At 43.1% G+C, this 23,946-nt stretch overlaps 1 protein-coding gene across 1 annotated transcript in view; it reads left to right on the forward strand.

Annotated features, from left to right (window-relative positions):
- The window catches only part of LOC110450296, a gene marked incomplete at its 5' end in the record, with an annotated part of 55,554 nt that overhangs the window by 2,512 nt on the left and 29,096 nt on the right, over window positions 1-23,946 (forward strand). The window contains 17 exons of the mRNA XM_021497752.1: window positions 367-765; window positions 1,093-1,708; window positions 1,935-2,432; window positions 2,676-3,410; window positions 3,723-3,942; window positions 4,863-6,425; window positions 6,584-7,110; window positions 7,268-9,110; window positions 9,209-9,424; window positions 10,449-12,674; window positions 15,622-15,755; window positions 17,382-17,708; window positions 18,647-18,842; window positions 20,215-20,489; window positions 20,994-21,195; window positions 22,391-22,636; window positions 23,562-23,696. Coding sequence (XP_021353427.1) covers window positions 367-765; window positions 1,093-1,708; window positions 1,935-2,432; window positions 2,676-3,410; window positions 3,723-3,942; window positions 4,863-6,425; window positions 6,584-7,110; window positions 7,268-9,110; window positions 9,209-9,424; window positions 10,449-12,674; window positions 15,622-15,755; window positions 17,382-17,708; window positions 18,647-18,842; window positions 20,215-20,489; window positions 20,994-21,195; window positions 22,391-22,636; window positions 23,562-23,696 — 10,358 coding nt within the window. The remainder of the gene's footprint in view (window positions 1-366; window positions 766-1,092; window positions 1,709-1,934; window positions 2,433-2,675; window positions 3,411-3,722; window positions 3,943-4,862; window positions 6,426-6,583; window positions 7,111-7,267; window positions 9,111-9,208; window positions 9,425-10,448; window positions 12,675-15,621; window positions 15,756-17,381; window positions 17,709-18,646; window positions 18,843-20,214; window positions 20,490-20,993; window positions 21,196-22,390; window positions 22,637-23,561; window positions 23,697-23,946) is intronic.

Here is a 23,946-nt window from a genome sequence, read left to right on the forward strand (position 1 = left end):
GATCACTGCTACTACAGATGTTCCAACAACAACAAGGACTGCCGGTGTCACTTCTACTACAGTTGTTCCAACAACAACAAGTACTGTTGGTGTCACTACAACTACTGATGTTCTAACAACAACAAGTACTGCCGGGATCACTGCTACTACAAATGTTCCAACAACAACAAGGACTGCCGGTGTCACTACTACTACAGATGTTCCACCAACAACAAGTACTGTTGGTGTCACTACTACTACAGATGTTCCAACAACAACAAGTACTACCGGTGTCACTACTACTACAATAGATGTTCCAACAACAACAAGTACTGCCGGTGTCACTACAACTACTACTGATGTTCCGACCACAACAAGTACTGCCGGTGTCACTACTACTACAGATGTTCCAACAACAACAAGTACTGCCGGTGTCACTACTACTACAGATGTTCAAACAACAACAACTACGGCCGGTGTCACTACTACTATAGATGTTCCAACAACAACAAGTACTACCGGTGTCACTACTACTACTGATGTTCCAACAACATCAAGTACTGCCGGTGTCACTACTACTACTACTGATGTTCCGACCACAACAAGTACTGCCTTTGTCACTACTACTACTGATGTTCCAACAACAACAAGTACTGCCGGTGTCACTACTACTACTGCTGTTCCAACAACCACAAGTACTGCCGGTGTCACTATTACTACTACTTATGATGTTTCAACAACAACAAGTACTGCCGGTGTCACTACTACTACTGATGTTCCAACAACATCGAGTACAGCGGGTGTCACAACTACTACTACTAATGATGTTTCAACAACCACAAGTACAGCGGGTGTCACTACTACTTCTACTACTACCGATGTTTCAACAACAACAAGTACCGCCGGTGTCACTACTACTACTGCTGTTCCATCAACCACAAGTACTGCCGGTGTCACTTCTAATACTGATGTTCCAACAACAACAAGTACTGCTGGAGTCACTACTATTACAGATGTTCCAACAACAAGTACTGCCGGAGTCAATACTACTACAGATGTTCCAACAACAAGTACTGCCGGTGTCACTACTACTACTACGGATGTTCCAACCACAACAAGTACTGCCGGTGTCACTACTACTACTGATGTTCCAACAACAGCAAGTACTGCCGGTCTCACTACTACTACTGATGTTCCAACAACCACAAGTACTGCTGGTGTCACTATTACTACTACTTATGATGTTTCATCAACAACAAGTACTGCCGGTGTCACTACTACTACTGATGTTCCACCAACAACGAGTACAGCGGGTGTCACAACTACTACTACTAATGATGTTTCAACAACGACAAGTACAGCGGGTGTCACTACTACTTCTACTACTACCGATGTTTCAACAACAACAAGTACTGCCGGTGTCACTACTACTACTGATGTTCCAACAACAACGAGTACTGCCGGTGTCACTTCTAATACTGATGTTCGAACAACAAGTACTGCCGGAGTCACTACTACTACAGATGTTCCAACAACAAGTACTGCCGGAGTCAATACTACTACAGATGTTCCAACAGCAACAAGTACTGCTGGGGTCACCAGTACGACAGCTGTTCCAACAACCACAACTACTGCCGGTGTCACTACTACTACAGATGTTCCAACAACCACAACTACTGCCGGTGTCACTACTACTACTGATGTTCCAACAACCACAACTACGGCCGGTGTCACTACTACTACTACTGTTCCAACAACAACAACAAGTACTGCTGGTGTCACCACTACTACAGATGTTCCAACAACAGCAAGTACTGCCGGTGTCACTACTACTGCTACAGATGTTCCAACCACAACAAATACTGCCGGTGTCACTACTACTACTGATGTTCCAACAACCACAAGTAATGCCGGAGTCACTACTAGTACTGTAGGTGTCACTACTACTGCTACAGATGTTCCAACCACAACAAGTACTGCCGGTGTCACTACTACTACTGATGTTCCAACAACAACAAGTACTGCCGGTGTCACTACTACTAGAGATGTTCCTACTACCACTACTACGGCCGGGGTCACTACTACTACTGATGTTCCAACAACCACTACTACTACAGATGTTCCAACAACAACAAGTACTGCCGGTGTCACTACTACTACAGATGTTCCTACTACCACTACTACGGCCGGTGTCACTACTACTACTGATGTTCCAACAACCACAAGTAATGCCGGAGTCACTACTACTACTGATGTTCCAACAACATCAAGTGCTGCCGGTGTCACTACTACTCCAGATGTTCCAACAACAACAAGTACTGCCGGGGTCACTACTACTACAGATGTTCCTACTACCACTACTACGGCCGGTGTCACTACTACTAATGATGTTCCAACAACCACAAGTACTGCCGGTGTCACTACTACTACTAGTGATGTTCCAACAACAACAAGTACTGCCGGGGTCACTTCTAATACTGATGTTCCAACAACAAGTACTGCCGGAGTCACTTCTATACTGTTGGTGTCACTACTACTACTGATGTTCCAGCAACCACAAGTACTGCCGGTGTCACTATTACTACAGATGTACCAACGACCACTTCTACGGACAGTTTCACGACTACTACTACTGATGTTCAAACAACAAGTACTATCGGTGTCACTACTACTACTACTGATGTTCAAACAACAAGTACTACCGGTGTCACTACTCTACTTATGATGTTTCAACAACAACAAGTACTGCCGGTGCAAGTACTGCCGGTGTCACTACTACTACTAGTGATGTTCCAACAACAACAAGTACTGCCGGAGTCACTTCTACTACAGATGTGCCAACAACAACAATTACTGCCGGAGTCACTACTACTACAGATGTTCCAACAAAAACAAGTACTGCCGGTGTCACTTCTAATACTGATGTTCCAACAACAAGTACTGCCGGAGTCACTTCTACTACAGATGTTCCAACAACAACAATTACTGCCGGAGTCACTACTACTACAGATGTTCCAACAACAACAAGTACTGCTGGTGTCACCACTACTATAGATGTTCCAACAACCACAACTACTGCCGGTGTCATTACTACTACAGATGTTCCAACAACAACAAGTACTGCTGGTGTCACCACTACTACTGATGTTCCAACAACCACAACTACGGTCGGTGTCACTACTACTACTGATGTTCCAACAACAACAAGTACTGCCGGTGTCACTACTACTACTGATGTTCCAACAACAACAAGTACTGCCGGTATCACAAGTACTTCTGATGTTCCAACAACCACACGTAATGTTGGTGTCACTACTACTACAGATGTTCCAACAACAACCAGTACTGCCGGTGTCAATACTGCTACTGATGTTCCAACAACAACAAGTACTGCCGGTGTCACTACTACTACTGATGTTCCAACAACCACAAGTAATGCCGGTGTCACTACTACTACTACAGATGTTCCAATCACAACAAGTACTGCCGGTGTCAATACTACTACTGATGTTCCAACAACAACAAGTACTACCGGTGTCACTACTACTACAGATGTTCCAACAACAATCACTGCCGGTGTCACTACTACTACAGATGTTCCAACAACAACAAGTACTGCCGGTGTCACCACTACTAATGATGTTCCAACAACAACAAGTACTACCGGTGTCACTACTACTACAGATGTTCCAACAACAATCACTGCCGGTGTCACTACTACTACAGACGTTCCTACGACCACTACTACGGCCGGTGTCACTACTACTACTGATGTTCCAACAACAACAAGTACTGCCGGTGTCACTACAACTACAGATGTTCCAACAACCACAACTACTGCCGTTGTCACGTCTAAAACCAATGTTCCAACTACAACAATTACTACCGGTGTCGCCACTACTACAGATGTTTCATCAACAACTACTGCCGGTGTCACCACTCCTACAGTTTTACAAACAACAAGTAATGACATTTCAATTACAAAGTAATTGCTCAAGCTCAGAAATCGTCACATTTTTGTCCACTGATGATTGTGATCGTTTAGTTTAGTTCTCATACATTCTCTTGTACGTTATTATGCTATTTTTCTAGCGACTGTTGTCGTCATAAAGATGTTTGATGTCCCTCTTATGTTTGTTATCGCACGTATTGATATTTCAGCGACAGGTACATGGCCACCAGGGACCACAAGTTCATGGAATACAATAATGTAGCACTGGCAATTTTTAAAGACCCTTTGATTGACATAAATATATCCGAACCTTAAATTACTAAAGAGGAAAATATGCAAGTTTTCCTATCATGATAGGAAATAAATGCTAATTGAAATATTTTTCTTCTTTCTTCCACAAATTTTGTTTACGTCTTAATACCTTTTATGTTTTACCATACGTTGTTGCTTAGTATGTAACATTTTCACGGCGTGCTGTTTTCGGCGTTTCCACTTTTAGATAGTCGGTGTACATTTACTCTGCTACTTCGCAGTTGTATCGTTTAATTCACCTGTATTTATTCAAACTGTCCATCTTTTTTGTTGTTATAGGTTATAAGCAGTAATAAAGCTGCGGCGAATACGTCAAATTTTTGCAAATAAATCATGTGGTGTTTATAAAAAAAATCTAAGAACATATATATTAGTTGTTAAGTTTTCAAAAATGTTCAATTAATTAGGTAGTACAGCTTGTTTTGTTTTATCTATCAATTTTTTATTTTTTTATTTTTTATTTTATCTTCATTTATTTATTATTTAGTTAATTTGCATCTCTTTTTTAACGTCGTAATGTTTTAAGCGAAAACGTCCATACAAAAAAAACTTAAATAATTTCAAATTACATATGAATCTTGAAGATAGCATTATTTTAAAACCACTGCTGTTCTTACAGAATCAACAACAATTGGTCCTACAACCACTGCTGGTCCTACAGAATCCACGACAACTGGTCCTACAACCACTGCTGGCCTAACAGAATCCACGACAACTGGTTCTACAACCACTGCTGGCCCAACAGAATCCACGACAACTAGTGCAATAACCACTGCTGGTCCAACAGAATCCACGACAACTGGTCCTACAACCACCACTGGTCCTACAGAATCAACGACAACTGGTCCTACAACCACTGCTGGTCCTACAGAATTAACGACTACTAGTCAAACGACAACTGCTGGTTCTACAGAATCCACCACAACTGGTCCTACAACCACTGTTGGTGTTACAGAATCCACGACAACTGGTCCAACAACCACCGCTGGTCCTACAGAATCAACGACAACTGGTCCTACAACCACCGCTGGTCCTACAGAATCCACGACAACTGGTCCTGCAACCACTGCTGGTCCAACAGATTCAAAGACAACTGGTCCTACAACCACTGTTGGTCTTACGGAATCCACGACAACTGGTTCTACTACCACTGCTGGTCCAACAGAATCCACGACAACTGGTCCTACAACCACTTCTGGCCCAACAGAATCCACGACAACTGGTCTATCAACCACTGCTGGCCCAACAGAATCCACGACAACTGGTCCTTCAACCACTGCTGGTCCAACAGAATCCACGACAACTGGTCCTACAACCACTGTTGGTCTTACAGAATCTACGACAACTGGTCCTACAACCACCGCTGGTCCTAAGGAATCAACGACAACTGGTCCTACAACCACCGCTGGTCCTACAGAATCCACGACAACTGGTCCTGCAACCACTGCTGGTCCAACAGAATCAAAGACAACTGGTCCTAAAACCACTGTTGGTCTTACGGAATCCACGACAACTGGTTCTACTACCACTGCTGGCCCAACAGAATCCACGACAACTGGTCCTACAACCACTGTTGGTCTCACAGAATCCACAACAACTGGTCCTACAACCACCGCTGGTCCTACAGAAACAACGACAACTGGTCCTACAACCACTGCTGGTCCTACAGAATTAACGACTACTAGTCAAACGACAACTGCTGGTTCTACAGATTCCACGACAACTGGTCCTACAACCACTGTTGGTGTTACAAAATCCACGACAACTGGTCCAACAACCACCGCTGGTCCTACAGAATCAACGACAACTGGTCCTACAACCACTTCTGGCCCAACAGAATCCACGACAACTGGTATATCAACCACTGCTGGCTCAACAGAATCCACGACAACTGGTCCTACAACCACTGTTGGTCCTACAGAATCCAAGACAATTGGTTCTACTACCACTGCTGGCCCAACAGAATCCACGACAACTGGTCATACAACCACTGCTGGCCCAACAGAATCCACGACAACTGGTCCAACAACCACTGTTGGTCCTACAGAATCAACGACCACCGGTCTAACAACAACTACTGGTCCTACAACCACTGCTGGCCCAACAGAATCCACGACAACTGGTCCTACAACCCCCGCTGGTCCTACAGAATCAACGACAACTGGTCCTACAACCACTTCTGGCCCAACAGAACAGAATCAACGACCACCGGTCTAACAACAATTCCTGGTCCTACAACCACTGCTGGCCCAACAGAATCCGCGACAACTGGTCCGACAACCACTGCTGGCCCAGCAGAATCCACGACAACTGGTCCTACAACCACTGCTGGTGTTACAGAATCCACGACAACTGGTCCTACAACCACTGTTGGTCCTACAGAATCTACGACAACTGGTCCTACAATCACCGCTGGTCCTACAGAATCAACGACAACTGGTACTACAACCACCGCAGGTCCTACAGAATCCACGACAACTAGTCCTGCAACCACTGCTGGTCCTACAGAATCAACGACCACCGGTCTAACAACAATTACTGGTCCTACAACCACTGCTGGCCCAACAGAATCCACGACAACTGGTCCTACAACCACTGCTGGCCCAACAGAATCCACAACAACTGGTCCTACAACCACTGCTGGTCTTACAGAGTTCACGACAACTGGTCCTACAACCACCGCTGGTCCTACAGAATCAACGACAACTGGTCCTACAACCACTGCTGGTCCTACAGAATCAACGACCACCCGTCTAACAACAACTACTGGTCCTACAACCACTGCTGGCCTTACAGAATCCACGACAACTGGTCCTACATCCACTGCTGGCCCAACAGAATCCACGCCAACTGGTCCTACAACCACTGTTGGCCCTACAGAATCCACGACAACTGGTCCTGCAACCACTGCTGGTCCTACAGAATCAACGACCACCGGTCTAACAACAATCACTGGTCCTACAACCACTGCTGGCCAAACAGAATCCACGACAACTGGTCCTACAACCACTGTTGGTCTTGCAGAATCCACAACAACTAGTCCTACAACCACCGCTGGTCCTACAGAATCCACGACAACTGGTCCTACAACCACTGTTGGTCTCACAGAATCCACAACAACTGGTCCTACAACCACCGCTGGTCCTACAGAATCAACGACAACTGGTCCTACAACCACTGCTGGTCCTACAGAATCAACGACTACTAGTCAAACGACAACTTTTGTTCCTAGAGAATCCACGACAACTGGTCCTACAACCACTGTTGGTGTTACAGAATCCACGACAACTGGTCCTACAACCACCGCTGGTCCTACAGAATCCACGACAAATGGTCCTACAACCACTGTTGGTCTTACAGAATCCCCGACAACGGGTCCTACAACCACTGTTGGTCTTACAGAATCCCCGACAACGGGTCCTACAACCACTGTTGGTCCTACAGAATCTACGACAACTGGTCCTACAATCACCGCTGGCCCTACAGAATCAACGACAACTGGTCCTACAACCACTGCTGGTCTTACAGAATCCACGACAACTGGTCCTGCAACCACTGATGGTCCTACAGAATCCACGACAACTGGTCCAACAACCACCGCTGGTCCTACAGAATCAACAACTGGTCCTACAACCACTTCTGGCCCAACAGAATCCACGACAAATGGACCACCGCTGGTCCTACAGAATCCACGACAACTGGCCCTGCAACCACTGCTGGTCCTACAGAATCCACGCCAACTGGTCCTACAACCACTGTTGGTCTTACAGAATCCCCGACAACGGGTCCTACAACCACTGTTGGTCTTACAGAATCCCCGACAACGGGTCCTACAACCACTGTTGGTCTTACAGAATCCCCGACAACGGGTCCTACAACCACTGTTGGTCCTACAGAATCTACGACAACTGGTCCTACAATCACCGCTGGTCCTACAGAATCAACGACAACTGGTACTACAACCACCGCTGGTCCTACAGAATCAACAACTGGTCCTACAACCACTTCTGGCCCAACAGAATCCACGACAAATGGACCACCGCTGGTCCTACAGAATCCACGACAAATGGTCCTACAACCACTGCTGGTCCAACAAAATCCACGACAATTGGTCTTACCACCACTGTTGGTCTTACAGAATCAACAACAACTGGTCTTACAACCACCGCTGGTTCTACAGAATCAACGACAACTGGTCCTACAACCACTGCTGGTCCAACAAAATCCACGACAACTGGTCCTACAACCACTGTTGGTCCTACAGAATCAACGACTTCTAGTCAAACCACATCTGCTGGCCCAACAGAATCCACGACAACTGGTCCTACAACCACTGCTGGTCTTACAGAGTTCCCGACAACTGGTCCTACAACCACTGTTGGTCCAACAGAATCCACGACAACTGGTCCTACAACCACCGCTGGTCCTACAGAATCCACGACAACTGGTCTTGCAACCACTGCTGGTCCTACAGAATCCACGTCAACTGGTCCTACAACCACTGTTCGCCCAACAGAATCCACGACAACTGGCCCTACAACCACTGTTGGTCCAACAGAATCCACGACAACTGGTCCTACCACCACGGCTGGTCCGACAGAATCAACGACAACTGGTCCTACAATCACTGCTGGTCCTACAGAATCAACGACTACTAGTCAAACCACAACTGCTGGCCCAACAGAATCCACGACAACTGGTCCTACAACCACTGCTGGTCTGACAGAGTTCACGACAACTGGTCCTACAACCACCGCTGGTCCTACAGAATCAACGACAACTAGTCAAACCACAACTGCTGGCCCAACAGATTCCACGACAACTGGTCCTACAACCACGGCTGGGCCGGCAGAATCAACGACAACTGGTCCTACAATCACTGCTGGGCCTACAGAATCAACGACTACTAGTCAAACCACAATTGCTGGCCCAACAGAATCCACGACAACACTGTTGGTGTTACAGAATCCACGACAACTGGTCCTGCAACCACTGTTGGTCCTACAGAATCCACGACAACTGGTCTTGCTGGTCCTACAGAACCAACGACTACTAGTCAAACCACAACTGCTGGACCAACAGAATCCACGACAACTGGTCCTGCAACCCCTGCTGGTCCTACAGAATCCACGTCAACTGGTCCTACAACCACTGTTGGCCCAACAGAATCCACGACAACTGGTACTACAACCACTGTTGTCGTGGATTCTGTAACACCAACAGTGGTTGTAGGACCAGTTGTTGTGGATTCTGTAAGACCAACAGTGGTTGTAGGACCAGTTGTTGTGGATTCTGTTGGGCCAGCAGTGGTTGTCGGACCAGTTGTCGGGGATTCTGTTGGGCCAGCAGTGGTTGTAGGACCAGTTGTCGGTGATTCTGTAGGACCAGCGGTGGTTGTAGTACCAGTTGTCGTAGATTCTGTAGGACCAGCGGTGGTTGTAGTACCAGTTGTCGTTGATTCTGAGATTTCGTGAACTCTGTCAGACCAGCAGTGGTTGTAGCACCAGTTGTCGTGGATTCTGTTGGGCCAGCGGTGGTTGTAGGACCAGTTGTCGTGACCTCTGTCAGACCAGCAGTGGTTGTAGGTCCAGTTGTCGTGGATTCTGTTGGGCCAGCGGTGGTTGTAGGACCAGTTGTCGTGACCTCTGTCAGACCAGCAGTGGTTGTAGGTCCAGTTGTCGTGGATTCTGTTGGGCCAGCAGTTGTGGTTTGACTAGTAGTAGTTGATTCTGTAGGACCAGCAGTGATTGTAGGACCAGCTGTCGTTGATTCTGTCGGACCAGCCGTGGGTGTAGGACCAGTTGTCGTGGATTCTGTTGGACCAACAGTGGTTATTGCACTAGTTGTCGTGGATTCTGTTGGGCCAGCGGTGGTTGTAGGACCAGTTGTCGTGACCTCTGTCAGACCAGCAGTGGTTGTAGGTCCAGTTGTCGTGGATTCTGTTGGGCCAACAGTGGTTGTAGGACCAGTTGACGTGGATTCTGTAGGACCAGCAGGGGTTGCAGGACCAGTTGTCGTGGATTCTGTAACACCAACAGTGGTTGTAGGACCAGTTGTTGTGGATTCTGTAAGACCAACAGTGGTTGTAGGACCATTTGTCGTGGATTCTGTTGGGCCAGAAGTGGTTGTAGGACCACTTCTGGCCCAACAGAATCCACGACAACTGGTCCAACACCCACCGCTGGTCCTACAGAATCAACAACTGGTCCTACAACCACTGCTGGTCCTACAGAATCAACGACTTCTAGTCAAACGAAAACTGCTGGTCCTACAGAATCCACGACAACTGGTCCTACAACCACTGTTGGTGTTACAGAATCCACGACAACTGGTCCTGCAACCACCGCTGGTCCTACAGAATCCACGACAACTGGTCCTACAACCACTGCTGGTCCTACAGAATCCACGACAACTGGTCCTGCAACCACTGCTGGTCCTACAGAATCCACGACAACTGGTCCTACAACCACTGCTGGTCCAACAAAATCCACGACAACTGGTCCTACAACCACTGTTGGTCTTACAGAATCAACAACAACTGGTCTTACAACCACCGCTGGTCCTACAGAATCAACGACAACTGGTCCTACAACCACTGCTGGTCCTACAGAATCAACGACTATTAGTCAAACCACAACTGCTGGTCCTACAGAATCCACGACCACAGGTCCAATAACTACTGCTGGTCCTACAGAATCAACGACTACTAGTCAAACGACAACTGCTGGTCCTACAGAATCCACGACAACTGGTCCTACAACCACTTTTGGCCCAACAGAATCCACGACAACTGGTCCTACAACCACCGCTGGTCCTACAGAATCAACGACAACTGGTCCTACAACCACTTCTGGCCCAACAGAATCCACGACAAATGGTCCTACAACCACTGTTGGTCTTACAGAATCCCCGACAACTGGTCCTACAACCACTGTTGGTCCTACAGAATCCACGACAACTGGTTCTACTACCACTGTTGGCCCAACAGAATCCAAGACAACTGGTCCTACAACCACTGCTGGCCCAACAGAATCCACGACAACTGGTACTACAACCACTGTTGGTCTTACAGAATCCACGACAACTGGTCCTACAAGCACGGCTGGTCCGACAGAATCAACGACAACTGGTCCTACAACCACTGCTGGTCCTACAGAATCAACGACTACTAGTCAAACCACAACTGCTGGTCCTACAGAATCCACAACAACTGGTCCTGCAACCACTGCTGGTCCTACAGAATCCACGACAACTGGTCCTTCAACCACTTCTGGCCCAACAGAATCCACAACAACTGGTCCTGCAACCACTGCTGGTCCTACAGAATCCATGACAACTGGTCCTGCAACCACTGCTGGTCCAACAGAATCCACGACAACTGGTCCTACAACCACTGTTGGTCTTACAGAATCAACAACAACTGGTCTTACAACCACCGCTGGTCCTACAGAATCAACGACAACTGTTCCTACAACCACTGCTGGTCCTACAGAATCAACGACTATTAGTCAAACCACAACTGCTGGTCCTACAGAATCCACGACCACAGGTCCAATAACTACCGCTGGTCCTACAGAATCAACGACTACTAGTCAAACGACAACTGCTGGTCCTACAGAATCCACGACAACTGGTCCTTCAACCACTTCTGGCCCAACAGAATCCACGACAACTGGTCTAACAACCACCGCTGGTCCTACAGAATCCCCGACAACTGGTCCTACAACCACTTCTGGCCCAACAGAATCCACGACAAATGGTCCTACAACCACTGTTGGTCTTACAGAATCCCCGACAACTGGTCCTACAACCACTGTTGGTCCTACAGAATCCACGACAACTGGTTCTACTACCACTGTTGGCCCAACAGAATCCAAGACAACTGGTCCTACAACCACTGCTGGCCCAACAGAATCCACGACAACTGGTCCTACAACCACTGTTGGTCTTACAGAATCCACGACAACTGGTCCTACAACCACGGCTGGTCCGACAGAATCAACGACAACTGGTCCTACAACCACTGCTGGTCCTACAGAATCAACGACTACTAGTCAAACCACAACTGCTGGTCCTACAGAATCCACGACCACGGGTCCAATAACTACTGCTGGTCCTACAGAATCAACGACAACTGGTCCTACAACCACTTCTAGTCCTACAGATTCTACCACTGCCAGTCCTGTTATCACTTCTACTCCTACAGAGTCTACCACTACCAGTTTTGCTACCACTACTACTCCTACAGAGTCTACCACTACTGTTACCACTACTACTCCTACAGAGTCTACCACTACCACTCCTGTTACCACTACTACTCCTACAGAGTCTACCACTACCACTCCTGTTACCATTACTACTCCTGCAGAGTCTACCACTACCAGTTATGTTACCACTACTACTACTCCTACAGAATCTACCACCCCTGCAGGTATGTGTATGTTTAAGTAATAGAATCTTTAAATGATTATATTATTTTTTTATGTATGCGGGGTTTACGGTAAAATGACAAAAAAAAGTTTTCTATTGGAATAATTAACACTTTGTTATAGCCCAATTAAAGAGCCGGGCTTAGTTTGAAAAATAACATATGGCATTGCCAATTCTGAAGTCACGATTACTTTGACGTTTAGTTAGTTTGACGTCGCAATAAGCACCCCTTGTGTCAGTATTATTTGCCTTGAAATGGACTCTGTTCTCGGACGTTTAAAAACAAAAACTACACAGATATTCTTTTCATTACTAGCAGTGTATTGGATATATTTCATATTCCTCTCCTGTGGCATATAACAAAATATTCAACCCTCGTAAAATATCACTGGTATTCATAAAGAGACGAAGGATAGCCCCAATATCTTTTCAATACATACAAGGCAGAACAATCAAGTGTTTCATTACCAGACAAACCATTCGATTGGTCAAAAATATGAAATATAAGTAAAGAGCATATCCTATACTGGGCTAATGACGTCATCAGTAAGAAATATATGATAAATTGTCCAATTTCTTAAAGATTTCTAGAAACAATCTTACAAATGAAAATATGAAAGAAATACTAAAACATGAAAACTTAAAGGTACAAAAACGTTCTAGTACTCCCAGTAAAACATAAACCATTTCATTATTATGAATTAAGCTGTCCCGTTATTACGAGTAAAGCTGTTTCGTTATTACGACTTCAAATATCTTATTGCAACGACAGAAATGTTTCTATCGATTTTAGTTTTACAATTATTGATATTTGTTCACGGCTAAACTCACGGGGTAATCTGACTCGTAATAACGAGACAACTCGTAGTTACGAGATTATCGTGGTTTTTTTTTGTTCTATCGGTGGTATTAACCGGCTTTCGCAAAAAGCCAATAACAGGATCTGAGGGGAATACATAAATGCATGAAATGAATATTTTTTTAATAAATAAATAAATAAATAAATAGGTTATTTTGGGAAGAGAAAGCCAGTGTATCAGTCTTTACTGTTCTCTTCCAATTCAGGAATTTAGTCCATGGGCAACCATGATGGCGGGAACAAGGATAAACTGTTTGTGGCGTAGAAGTCTGATTTTAGCTATATTAAGTTCAGCGGACTATAAATAACTAAGATCATTTCAGGACGTGTATAATGTATGCACATTTACTGGAGGCGGTAAGTTGGTGTATTTGCCTCCTCACGATAGCGCGGATCTCGTAACGGCCACTCATCATTTTTATCTAACTCTCATCAGTTAGTTTTCAAATTGTAAAAAGACACTCAGGTTTAAAACAATTTGAAAATGAACTATTTCGAGTTCGATTAACTTGATAGCCAACCATCACCCGTTGGGGAACCTCTTTGTCTTAACCACTACTACGGGGTGATATTTTAATGTCCTCATCCCCCACAGGGTGATATTGATGTGTGTCAACTACTACGAGGTGATACTTTAATGTCCCCATCATCACAGGTTGATATTGATGTGTGTCAACTACTACGAGGTGATATTTTAATTCCCCCATCACCAACAGGGTGATATTGATGTGTGTCAACTACTACGGGTGATACTTTAATGTAATCATCCCCACAGGGTGATATTGATGTGTCTCAACTACTACGGGGTGATATTGTAATGTCCCCATCTCCACAGGGTGATATTGATGTGTGTCAACTACTACGGGTGGTACTTTAATGTAATCATCCCCACAGGATGATATTAATGTGTGTCAACTACTACGAGGTGATATTTTAATGTCCCCATCTCCACAGGGTGATATTGATGTGTGTCAACTACTACGGGTGATACTTTAATGTAATCATCCCCACAGGGTGATATTAATGTGTGTCAACTACTACGAGGTGATATTTTAATGTCCCACTCTCCACAGGGTGATATTGATGTGTGTCAACTACTACGGGTGATACTTTAATGTAATCATCCCCACAGGGGGATATTGATGTGTGTCAACTACTACGGGTGATACTTTAATGTCATCATCCCCACAGGGTGATATTAATGTGTGTCAACTTCTACGAGGTGATATTTTAATGTCCCACTCTCCACAGGGGGATATTGATGTGTGTCAACTACTACGGGGGATACTTTAATTTAATCATCCCCCCAGGGTGATATTGATGTGTCTCAACTACTACGGGGGGATATTGTAATGTCCCCATCTCCACAGGGTGATGTTTTGATGTGTGTCAACTACTAAGGGTGATACTTTAATGTAATCATCCCCACAGGGTGATATTGTTGTGTCTCAACTACTACGGGGTGATATTGTAATGTCCCCATCTCCACAGGGTGATATTTTGATGTGTGTCAACTACTAAGGGTGATGCTTTAATGTAATCATCCCCACAGGGTGATATTGTTGTGTCTCAACTACTACGGGGTGATATTGTAATGTCCCCATCTCCACAGGGTGATATTTTGATGTGTGTCAACTACTAAGGGTGATACTTTAATGTAATCATCCCCACAGGGTGATATTGATGTGTGTCAACTACTACGAGGTGATATTTTAATGTCCTCATCATCACAGAGTGATATTGATGTGTATCAACTACTACGAGGTGATGTTTTAATTCTCCCATCTCCACAGGGTGATATTGATGTGTGTCAGCTACTACGGGGTGATATTGTGATGTCCCCATCATCACAGGGTGATATTGATGTGTGTCAGCTACTACGGGGTGATATTGTAATGTCCCCATCATCACAGGGTGATATTGATGTGTGTCAACTACTACGAGGTGATATTTTAATTCCCCCATCTTCACAGGGTGATATTGATGTGTGTCAACTACTACGGGGTGATATTTTAATGCCTACATCACTATGTGGTTATTTTAGAACTATAAGCTAGATGTACAACTCTTTTGTTTTATTTTTTTCTAGCCACGTCTGCTGGATTCTTTGCGTTCGGAGTAGAGCAAGGCGATACGTTACTGACTGCAACAGAGACATCATCAGATTTGATAACGCCAGTTGTACCTTTGTCCACAACAAACCAAAACTTCAGAAGCGTTTCAGTAAGTTATAACAGTAACTGTTTCTATACGCTGACATTGAACTATAAACAGGAAAAGAAATTAGGAAGTCTCGTCTTATTTTGAAATATTTACTGTTTATGTAGAGAACCTGGATTTGGTCGTTCAACGGCGACCAGGTAGCTCAATTGATAGGGCATCTGTCTAGAGTTTCCGGACTCGAACCCTGTACCGTTTGTGTATTTTTCGTTTCCTGGTACATTGGTGCCTGTGACCAACCCTTGTTTTAAGCATTGAGTCAACGCTTGACAAGGGGATACCCGGACCTCTGTTGTTAATAGTGTTGTTTGCGGGGGCGAAGACTTGAAGGAGGAGGATCGAATCGGAACTGGAATGGGTCGTTCGTGAGCGACCAAGTTGCTCAACTGGTAGGGGGTCCGTCTATGGGTGGGAGGGTCCAGTGTTCGAATCTCTGTCTGATAATTTATTTTCCTTACCTGCTCCACACATATAAGTGTTTCTTTTGACCTAAAACTGAATTATAACTTTATTGCAGTCTTATAGCGAAATAGATCTATTTATATTTATATGTAATTTCTTCTAACTAAAAATTAACAAATTTGTCTTATTTGGAAAGATTGGGAAAAATGATCATTTATCTCGGTGGACTGTCCAAGGGTTTCCCTTTGGCGTTGATTTGATCATTAATTTTAAAACCAAAGACAATGTTTGCAAAAACATCAACTGAGCCTTATGCTCAGTATGGCAAAATGTGAATGTAAACATTAAAAAGTCCCTACGACCTTGTCATTTCTCACTGTAGTATCCACATAAAACATGTATAACACGTTGTCTTGGGGAAATGCAGTGGCAATGTTTTCATTTGGCAGTTCCATCTGGGCATTGCTTTCAAAATTCCCAGCTAAATTGCGTACTTTTGTCAACAGATTGCGTCTTTAATACATTTTACACCTTCGATTAAAAGGAATTTAAACCCAAACATTGATAAACATTCCTGTAGAAATATAGACTGGTTTCTTGGCTAATCAAAAGAAGGAACAGCCATCAGAACGCGGCAAATCGCTAATGTAATGTTCTTAAAGAAGATTAGGAGAAACCCAACATATCATCACCAAGCACTATTTTATCCTGAATCACTTTACAATTTAATAAGGAATGGTACACTCATGTACATTATCATTGAAACTTACATTAACTCGTATACAGATATTAAAAAAAATATATCAACCAACTCAAGTCAAGGAAACAATGGGGCTATTTTTGAGGTTATTAATAAGCACATCTTTTTAAATCATTAGATCTTTCTTCGAGAAATGAAATTAATTAATTAATTAATTAAACTCTTCCTCTGTTCGAATTAGGATCCAACAAAATAAAAATTTGTTGGTTCGTTTCTAAACATCATCGTTCAAACAAGTAGATATCATTACGTTGTCCGTTAAACAAACATTTAGAGGTTATTATATGACCATTTTAATATATTAGAATATTTATCGCAATGGGGGGTGCATTTATTACGAGAAACTCATTACACGGGTGACCGGAAGTGGTATCTAGGGACTCGGAAGTTATCACACATGCAAAAAGACTGATATTTCGAGTAGACATATGATGATAATAGTTATTACACTAACCTGTTTCTTTCAGATTGGCGTCAATGGTATCATTTCCCTTGAATCAACTTTCTTCTCGGTGAATCCCGAGTTATTTGGTTCGTCATCTTTAAACGTGAACCTCTTTGGACCTTACTGGATGGACGTTGGTCATGAAAGCGACACACGCATCTTTTATCAACTGTATGACAAAAACAATATCCAACCTGGAACTGACCTATCCATCTTCCAGCAGAACGTCAATTTAATTGACCAGACTGTACGCAAATACAAGGCGCATTCGAACTACACGTCAAGATGGTCATTCGTCGCTACGTGGTACAAAGTCTACCCGGAAGTTTCGGCCAATGCAACAAATGAGGTACGATCACGGTGAAAGGTAGTTCCGTCTGTGGTTGCTAGGATAAATATTTCAGACAAAGCTGGTTTCCGCATTTGTATACCATAGTACTGAAATGTAGTTAAATCGAAGTACGATATAATTACTCAGGTTATATACGGTTATGCTGGAACGTGATTTTTTTTTGAAGAACAATAGACTAATTCCATTAAAAAATCCTGATGATTACGTGTATTTGCCCTTTTCCATAAGGGACAACGAATTGCCGTCAAAAAAAAGATTCCATCACTCAGCTCTTATAGTATTATATCAGGACCATATCACGATGTCAGTCACTCCCCGGGTTGTCGTTTCTTACTCTCTTGAATTTTTAGCTTTCAACTATGCTAGTCAGTTTTTGACAGAAGAAGTCTCAGTATATTTCTAAAACGTAAAATCAGAAAAACTTCATACTGAAATTTTGATTTATATTATGTGTCTAGACACTAAAAATACCGATATATAGATGGTGACAAAAGAAACTATTTTAAAGTAATGGATGCCCATAGGTCTTTGATATGGTCAAATAGTTTTATAACTTGTATACATTCCGCCATACAAGCTAACTGTTCGTATGTATTCTAAAAAAAGAGAACGAAAATGTCATGTAGGGCATCAGTTAAGTATAAAAACATTGAAAGTATATTGTATCTTAATTGTTCGACAGATAGTCCCTTCAAGACATCGTAGCGAAGAACCATTCACTGTCAAACTCTGTATGCTAGACTTTTTAAAGTATTAGTAATTGTTTGGTTGAAGTTGTTTAGATGTGCACCGTATTACACTTATTGGGTATGATAGGTGATATGTTGATGGTTGGCAAAAATAATTCTTTAAACCGTAAGGCATGCTGATTCGCTTCCGTTACACATACTGATGAACTTCCGTCACGCATGCGTAACGTATGTTTTGTTTTCCAGCATGTGTCCTTCCAGGCTGTCATCACCACCAATGGAGTCAATTCCTACTATATGACACAGTATTCAAACTTCAGCGTGGCACCAATAATTGGGAGGCGGATATCAATTGGTTACAAGCTCGGAGCTCAGATAGAACAGAATCAAAATTCCTTCCAGGTTTCCGCTACACAGATGGATACATGGCAGGGGAATCAGGGTAAGTGTAAAGCCACATTTTCAACAAAACCCAGGTAATGTTTAAATGTAACGAAATGTTTTGAACCAGAGTTTAGATTCAGTGTAAAGACAACTTAAATGAGGCCTGGGTACAGTTTAAGTGTAACAAAACCCTTTCAATGAGGCCTGGGTACAGTTTAAGCGTAACGAAATCCTTTCAATGAGGCCTGGGTACAGTTTAATTGTTACGAAACCCTTCCAATGAGGCCTGTGTACGGTTTAAGTGTAACGAAACTCTTTCAATGAGGCCATGGTACAGTTAGAGTGTAGCAAAATCCTTTCAAAGAGGCTTGGGTACAGTTTAAGTGTAACGAAACCCTAAATGAGACATGGGTACAGTTTAAGTGTAACGAAACCCTTTCAATGAGGCACGGCTACAGTTTAAGTGTAACGAAACCCTTTCAATGAGGTCTGGGTACAGTTTAAGTGTAACGAAACCCCTTCAATGAGACCTGTGTACAGTTTAATTGTAACGAAACCCTTTCAATGAGGCCTTGGTACAGTTTGATTGTTACGAAATCCTTTCAATCAGGCCTGTGTACAGTTTAAGTGTAACGGAACCCTTTCAATGAGGCCTGGGTACAGTTTAATTGTAACGAAACCGTTTCAATGAGGCCTGGGTACAGTTTAAGTGTAACGAAATCCTTTCAAAAAGACCTGGGTACAGTTTAAGTGTAACGAAACCCTAAATGAGCCATGGGTACAGTTTAAGTGTAACGAAACCGTTTCAATGAGGCCTGGGTACAGTTTAAGTGTAACGAAATCCTTTTAAAAAGACCTGGGTACAGTTTAAGTGTAACGAAACCCTAAATGAGCCATGGGTACAGTTTAAGTGTAACGAAATCCTTTCAATAAGACCTGGGTACAGTTTAAGTGTAACGAAACCCTTTCAATGAGTAATGGGTACAGTTTAATTATAACGCAACCCTTTCATTGAGGCATGGGTACAGTTTAAGTGTAATGAAACCCTTTCAAACAAACCAAGGTACATGTACATATGTTAACGAAACAATTTCAACAAAATCAGGGTACAATTTGAGAGTAAGGAACCTTTTCAACAAGACAAGGCCCATGTGCATGGTAAGAGCAACAAAACTAACAGGAAACAGGGTGGAATGCTACTGTAACGGAAGGGTTGCGAGTCTAAAGGTATGGAGGCTAAGTAAGTGTGCCTAAATCTTTTCAGAAAAGCCAATGTACAGTGTGGTGTGTATGTAAGTATAAGCAGACAATCAAAGTAAATTTGTAAGTGTTTAGAGGCACAGTCAGGTTAGAGGCTACATTCGACCAAAACGCAAAAAAACACAATTTGTTCGTTAACACTACTCAAATGGTTATAACTCTCGTTTCAGATCTTCCTGCATTCTACTTTTACGAGTTAACGCCCTCTGACGCACAGGGTACCACGCCCCTTTTGGAGTGTATCGACTGGTACATTGGTAACCTTGACGGGACAGTGGTGAACCCCGACCCCTTCGCCGGTATAGTTTTCGATGCTAGCACGATGTGTCCCTGTGATTTCATAACACGTGTCCTGGACTGGCGATTCTCAATCGTGCCAAGCTACACCCGAGATGGCATGTTCTGTGTGTCAGGGTATTTAGAAAGTATCTTCCCTGCCACAAGGGTAAGTAAAAATTAAAGTTGAAGCTGCCATAACTTTTCTTACGGTTACTTGGTGCTTCATTTCTCACAAATGAAGGGATTTAACAAACGACTGAGTTTGAATCATTATTCCCATTCATTGTTCAATTTATTCTTCATCTCATTTCGTTCTAATATTTTAAAACAGTTTGCCGAGTCCTTTTTTGATGGCTAATTACTTAGTATTCAGATGTTCTTTGCGGCGCCATTTTGTTCGTTGTCTTACTGAATAATGATAGTGAAATTTCATTTCGAAGAAAACATCGTCGTATCTTGAAACTCGTAAACTGAAAAATTGAAAATATTGTCAGATAAAGAATCGGGACACTTTTCTTTCTGAAGGTACATATTCATTTTTGTACTCATAGGAAAGTAATGAAAGAAGATAACAAAAAATGCAATAAATATGAACTAAATATGGACAGGTTTACATATACGTGTATTTTGACGTACATTCATATTCATTATCAATTGGTCATGTTTCCAGGAGTGTTGCTACACCAGCAGGTTCGGATTTTTAATCCCACACGAGTCTCGTTTCCTTGCGAGACATCCCTTACTCCTTGGCTTCGAGGCTCAAGATGACATTCCCAGGAGGAAGTGCTGTAAAGAATCTAACGCCTGTGGCTATTGGCAAAAACTCCGACCAACCACAACCAGCTGTCGTTCGATATCTCTCTTGATGATAGGTAAGACAGCACAATTATGAATCATTTATATGTTGATGGTCAGATGCTGCAGTGGATATCGTACCCTTTGGACAATTTAACGGCACATCTATTCCGCCGTATTTAGTTGAAAACGTATTCACTTTGAGGGATTCGAAGAGCATTTTTAATTGAAATATGTTCATTGTTTTAGAACAACTTTTTAAGCATTGAGCTGCCTTTAGTTAACATTTATAGGCAATATGAATGCCAACTGGACAAAGGAAAGTTCCATGAAGCGCGCTAAAAATCGTTTCGAAATTAAACCACCTGTTTGGAGATAAACAGTACATTATTAATGTATGTGGTCACAAGTCTGAAATAGTTGTGCGCCTAACATTATATTGATTCAGAGCTTTCCGTTCAAAGGGAAAGAACTGTGTAATACCTTGTACATTTACGTGCAATCCGTGTTGTTCCTTACGAGAGATGTAATGCATAAGACACAGGAATAACGGTACATATGCTGGTTTAAGTAAAACAAGGGATGCTTACGGTTGAAGAATTTTGGTTGTTGCCATTTTGAGATATATAATAATGTAATTCACAACAGTTGTAAGGCTTTCGTTCGCGTCTTAAACCAAATTCGTATTTTATAGGAATTGTGTTGATATCGAATCCAAAAAACACTCCCAGTATTCAGTCTGCATTGTATCAACCAAATGCCGCGCAGTCTCGAAACGATTGCAAGCGGCTCTGCTGATACATTGTATAAAAATATAAAAGGCTCTCTGCCAATCAAAATATGTTTATTTTTAATTTTTATATAAGAAACACCAATATACTGTGCAGTGGCACCATGGGCCTGTTCGACCTTTTGGAACAACGGGGTTTTCTGCTTTTAAAATTAAATATTTTCGGGTGTAAATCTTGGCGGACCTGCACATGATTATACAGGCCATGCTGTTTGGATCGCGATAAATAAAAGCGGCCCAAGGCATGATTTTTCAATATGCAAAATCGTCCAAATTCGACGTAATAAGGGATAAACAGTTTGCTTTGTTTTTTCAAGCCTAAATTTCACAACATCTGTAATGAAATTGTGATACAAAAATTATGATGCAAAGAGTTATAATAATTATTGTTCATAAACATCGTTTGTATCGGAAAATCGCATTAGATCCTCTACCGGTATATACGACTCTTCTCATTGTTGAACTATGATGTTTATCCACAGCGTTCTTGTTTGGTGATCCTCATTTTACGACTCTGGACAATAAAGAATTTATCTTCAATGGTAAAGGAGAGTACATCATGACTAAAGTCGATACCCAGACGATCAGCATGGAGTTGCAGGCACGTACAGGACAGGCCACGAATGAGAATGGTACGGACGTGAACGCGACTATCTTCACGGCATTCGCTGGCAAATATGTCAATGGCAACGCCTCGTTCCAGGTGGAGCTATCTGATGATAAACAAAGTAAGTTCTCGCTATCATTGTCCATAATGTATCGTTCAAACTGCTCTGTATTTTATTTCAGTTGAAAGCGAGGTGCATTGCTACCTCGTATTTTCTAGCGATTATATAACACCACTATTTTAAGAACTGTGATGACTTACTGCAGTTTATCTCCCCGAATATCTTTATTTCAATTTTTCAGATGCAAACTTAAAACTGAGACAAAATACATACAGTTATAACGAAGTTTGACGTACACGCGTTACTCCCGATGTTGCAATTCGAATCTGCTCCTATACACACGCTGGACGTTAAACGCGTGTCACACATGTTCTAGACTTCAGTTCTAAACCTAACGGCTGATGAATTTAGAGCTCACTGCTTTCCAGGGCCGACCTGAAAAAAGTTTTAGTTTTAAAGGCAGATATGTGAATGGCTCTAGACCTCAGGGTTGGCCTGACAAAGACTCTAGATGTCACGGCTGACCTGACAAAGTCTCTTGATCTCACGGCTGACCTGACTAGACCTTGCGGCCGCCCTGACAAATACTCTTAGACGTCACGGCCGACCAGGACTATCACAGGCTCTATACCTCACGGCCGCCAAGACAAATGCTCTTAGACGTCACGGTCGACAAGGACTATCACATGCTCTAAGCCTCACGGTCGACAAGGACTGTCACATGCTCTAGATTCTCGGCCTACCGGGACTGTCGCAGGCTCTAGAATCTCGGCCGACCGGGACTGTCGCAGGCTCTATACCTCTTGGCCGACCGGGACTGTCACAGGCTCTAAGATCTCGGCCGACCAAGGGATCCTTCGGTACGAGTTGACGTAATACATACATTTAATGTAGCTCGGTTATACATTATTATCAAGTTTACAAGCTCACCGTTAAGAAAAACATTAAGAGGAAATTGTAATCAAATGATATATCTATGTTTTAGCTATGGCTATATATCTGAACGGAAGGGACTTCACTTTCGCCTTTTACAACGACACGAGTTTCAGTACCGTCGTAAACGAACAGCTCAATGCTGTGCGGCTCAATGATACTCTCTTCCTGGGTTTCATCAAGACAGGTAAGTACAATGAACCCGACTATTTATCCTCGAAATCCAAGGGGTTCGGCTACCGATACATACATCTTTCCTCCCCTGGAATACGTCATGAAAAAATGGAAGGATCTTTATACGAAACCTTGTGAATGATACAAGTAGCGTAGCGGTAAAATCGCCAAGCTTTCAAAATGGATGAAACACTTCTTTATTCTTCAAAAGAAAGTTAACCGAAGTGATTGGTCAGGTTTCTATACCTGAAAACCAGTCAAAT

This window comes from Mizuhopecten yessoensis, unplaced genomic scaffold (assembly GCF_002113885.1).
Source record: "Mizuhopecten yessoensis strain PY_sf001 unplaced genomic scaffold, ASM211388v2 scaffold5145, whole genome shotgun sequence".
Lineage (NCBI taxonomy): Eukaryota > Metazoa > Mollusca > Bivalvia > Pectinida > Pectinidae > Mizuhopecten > Mizuhopecten yessoensis.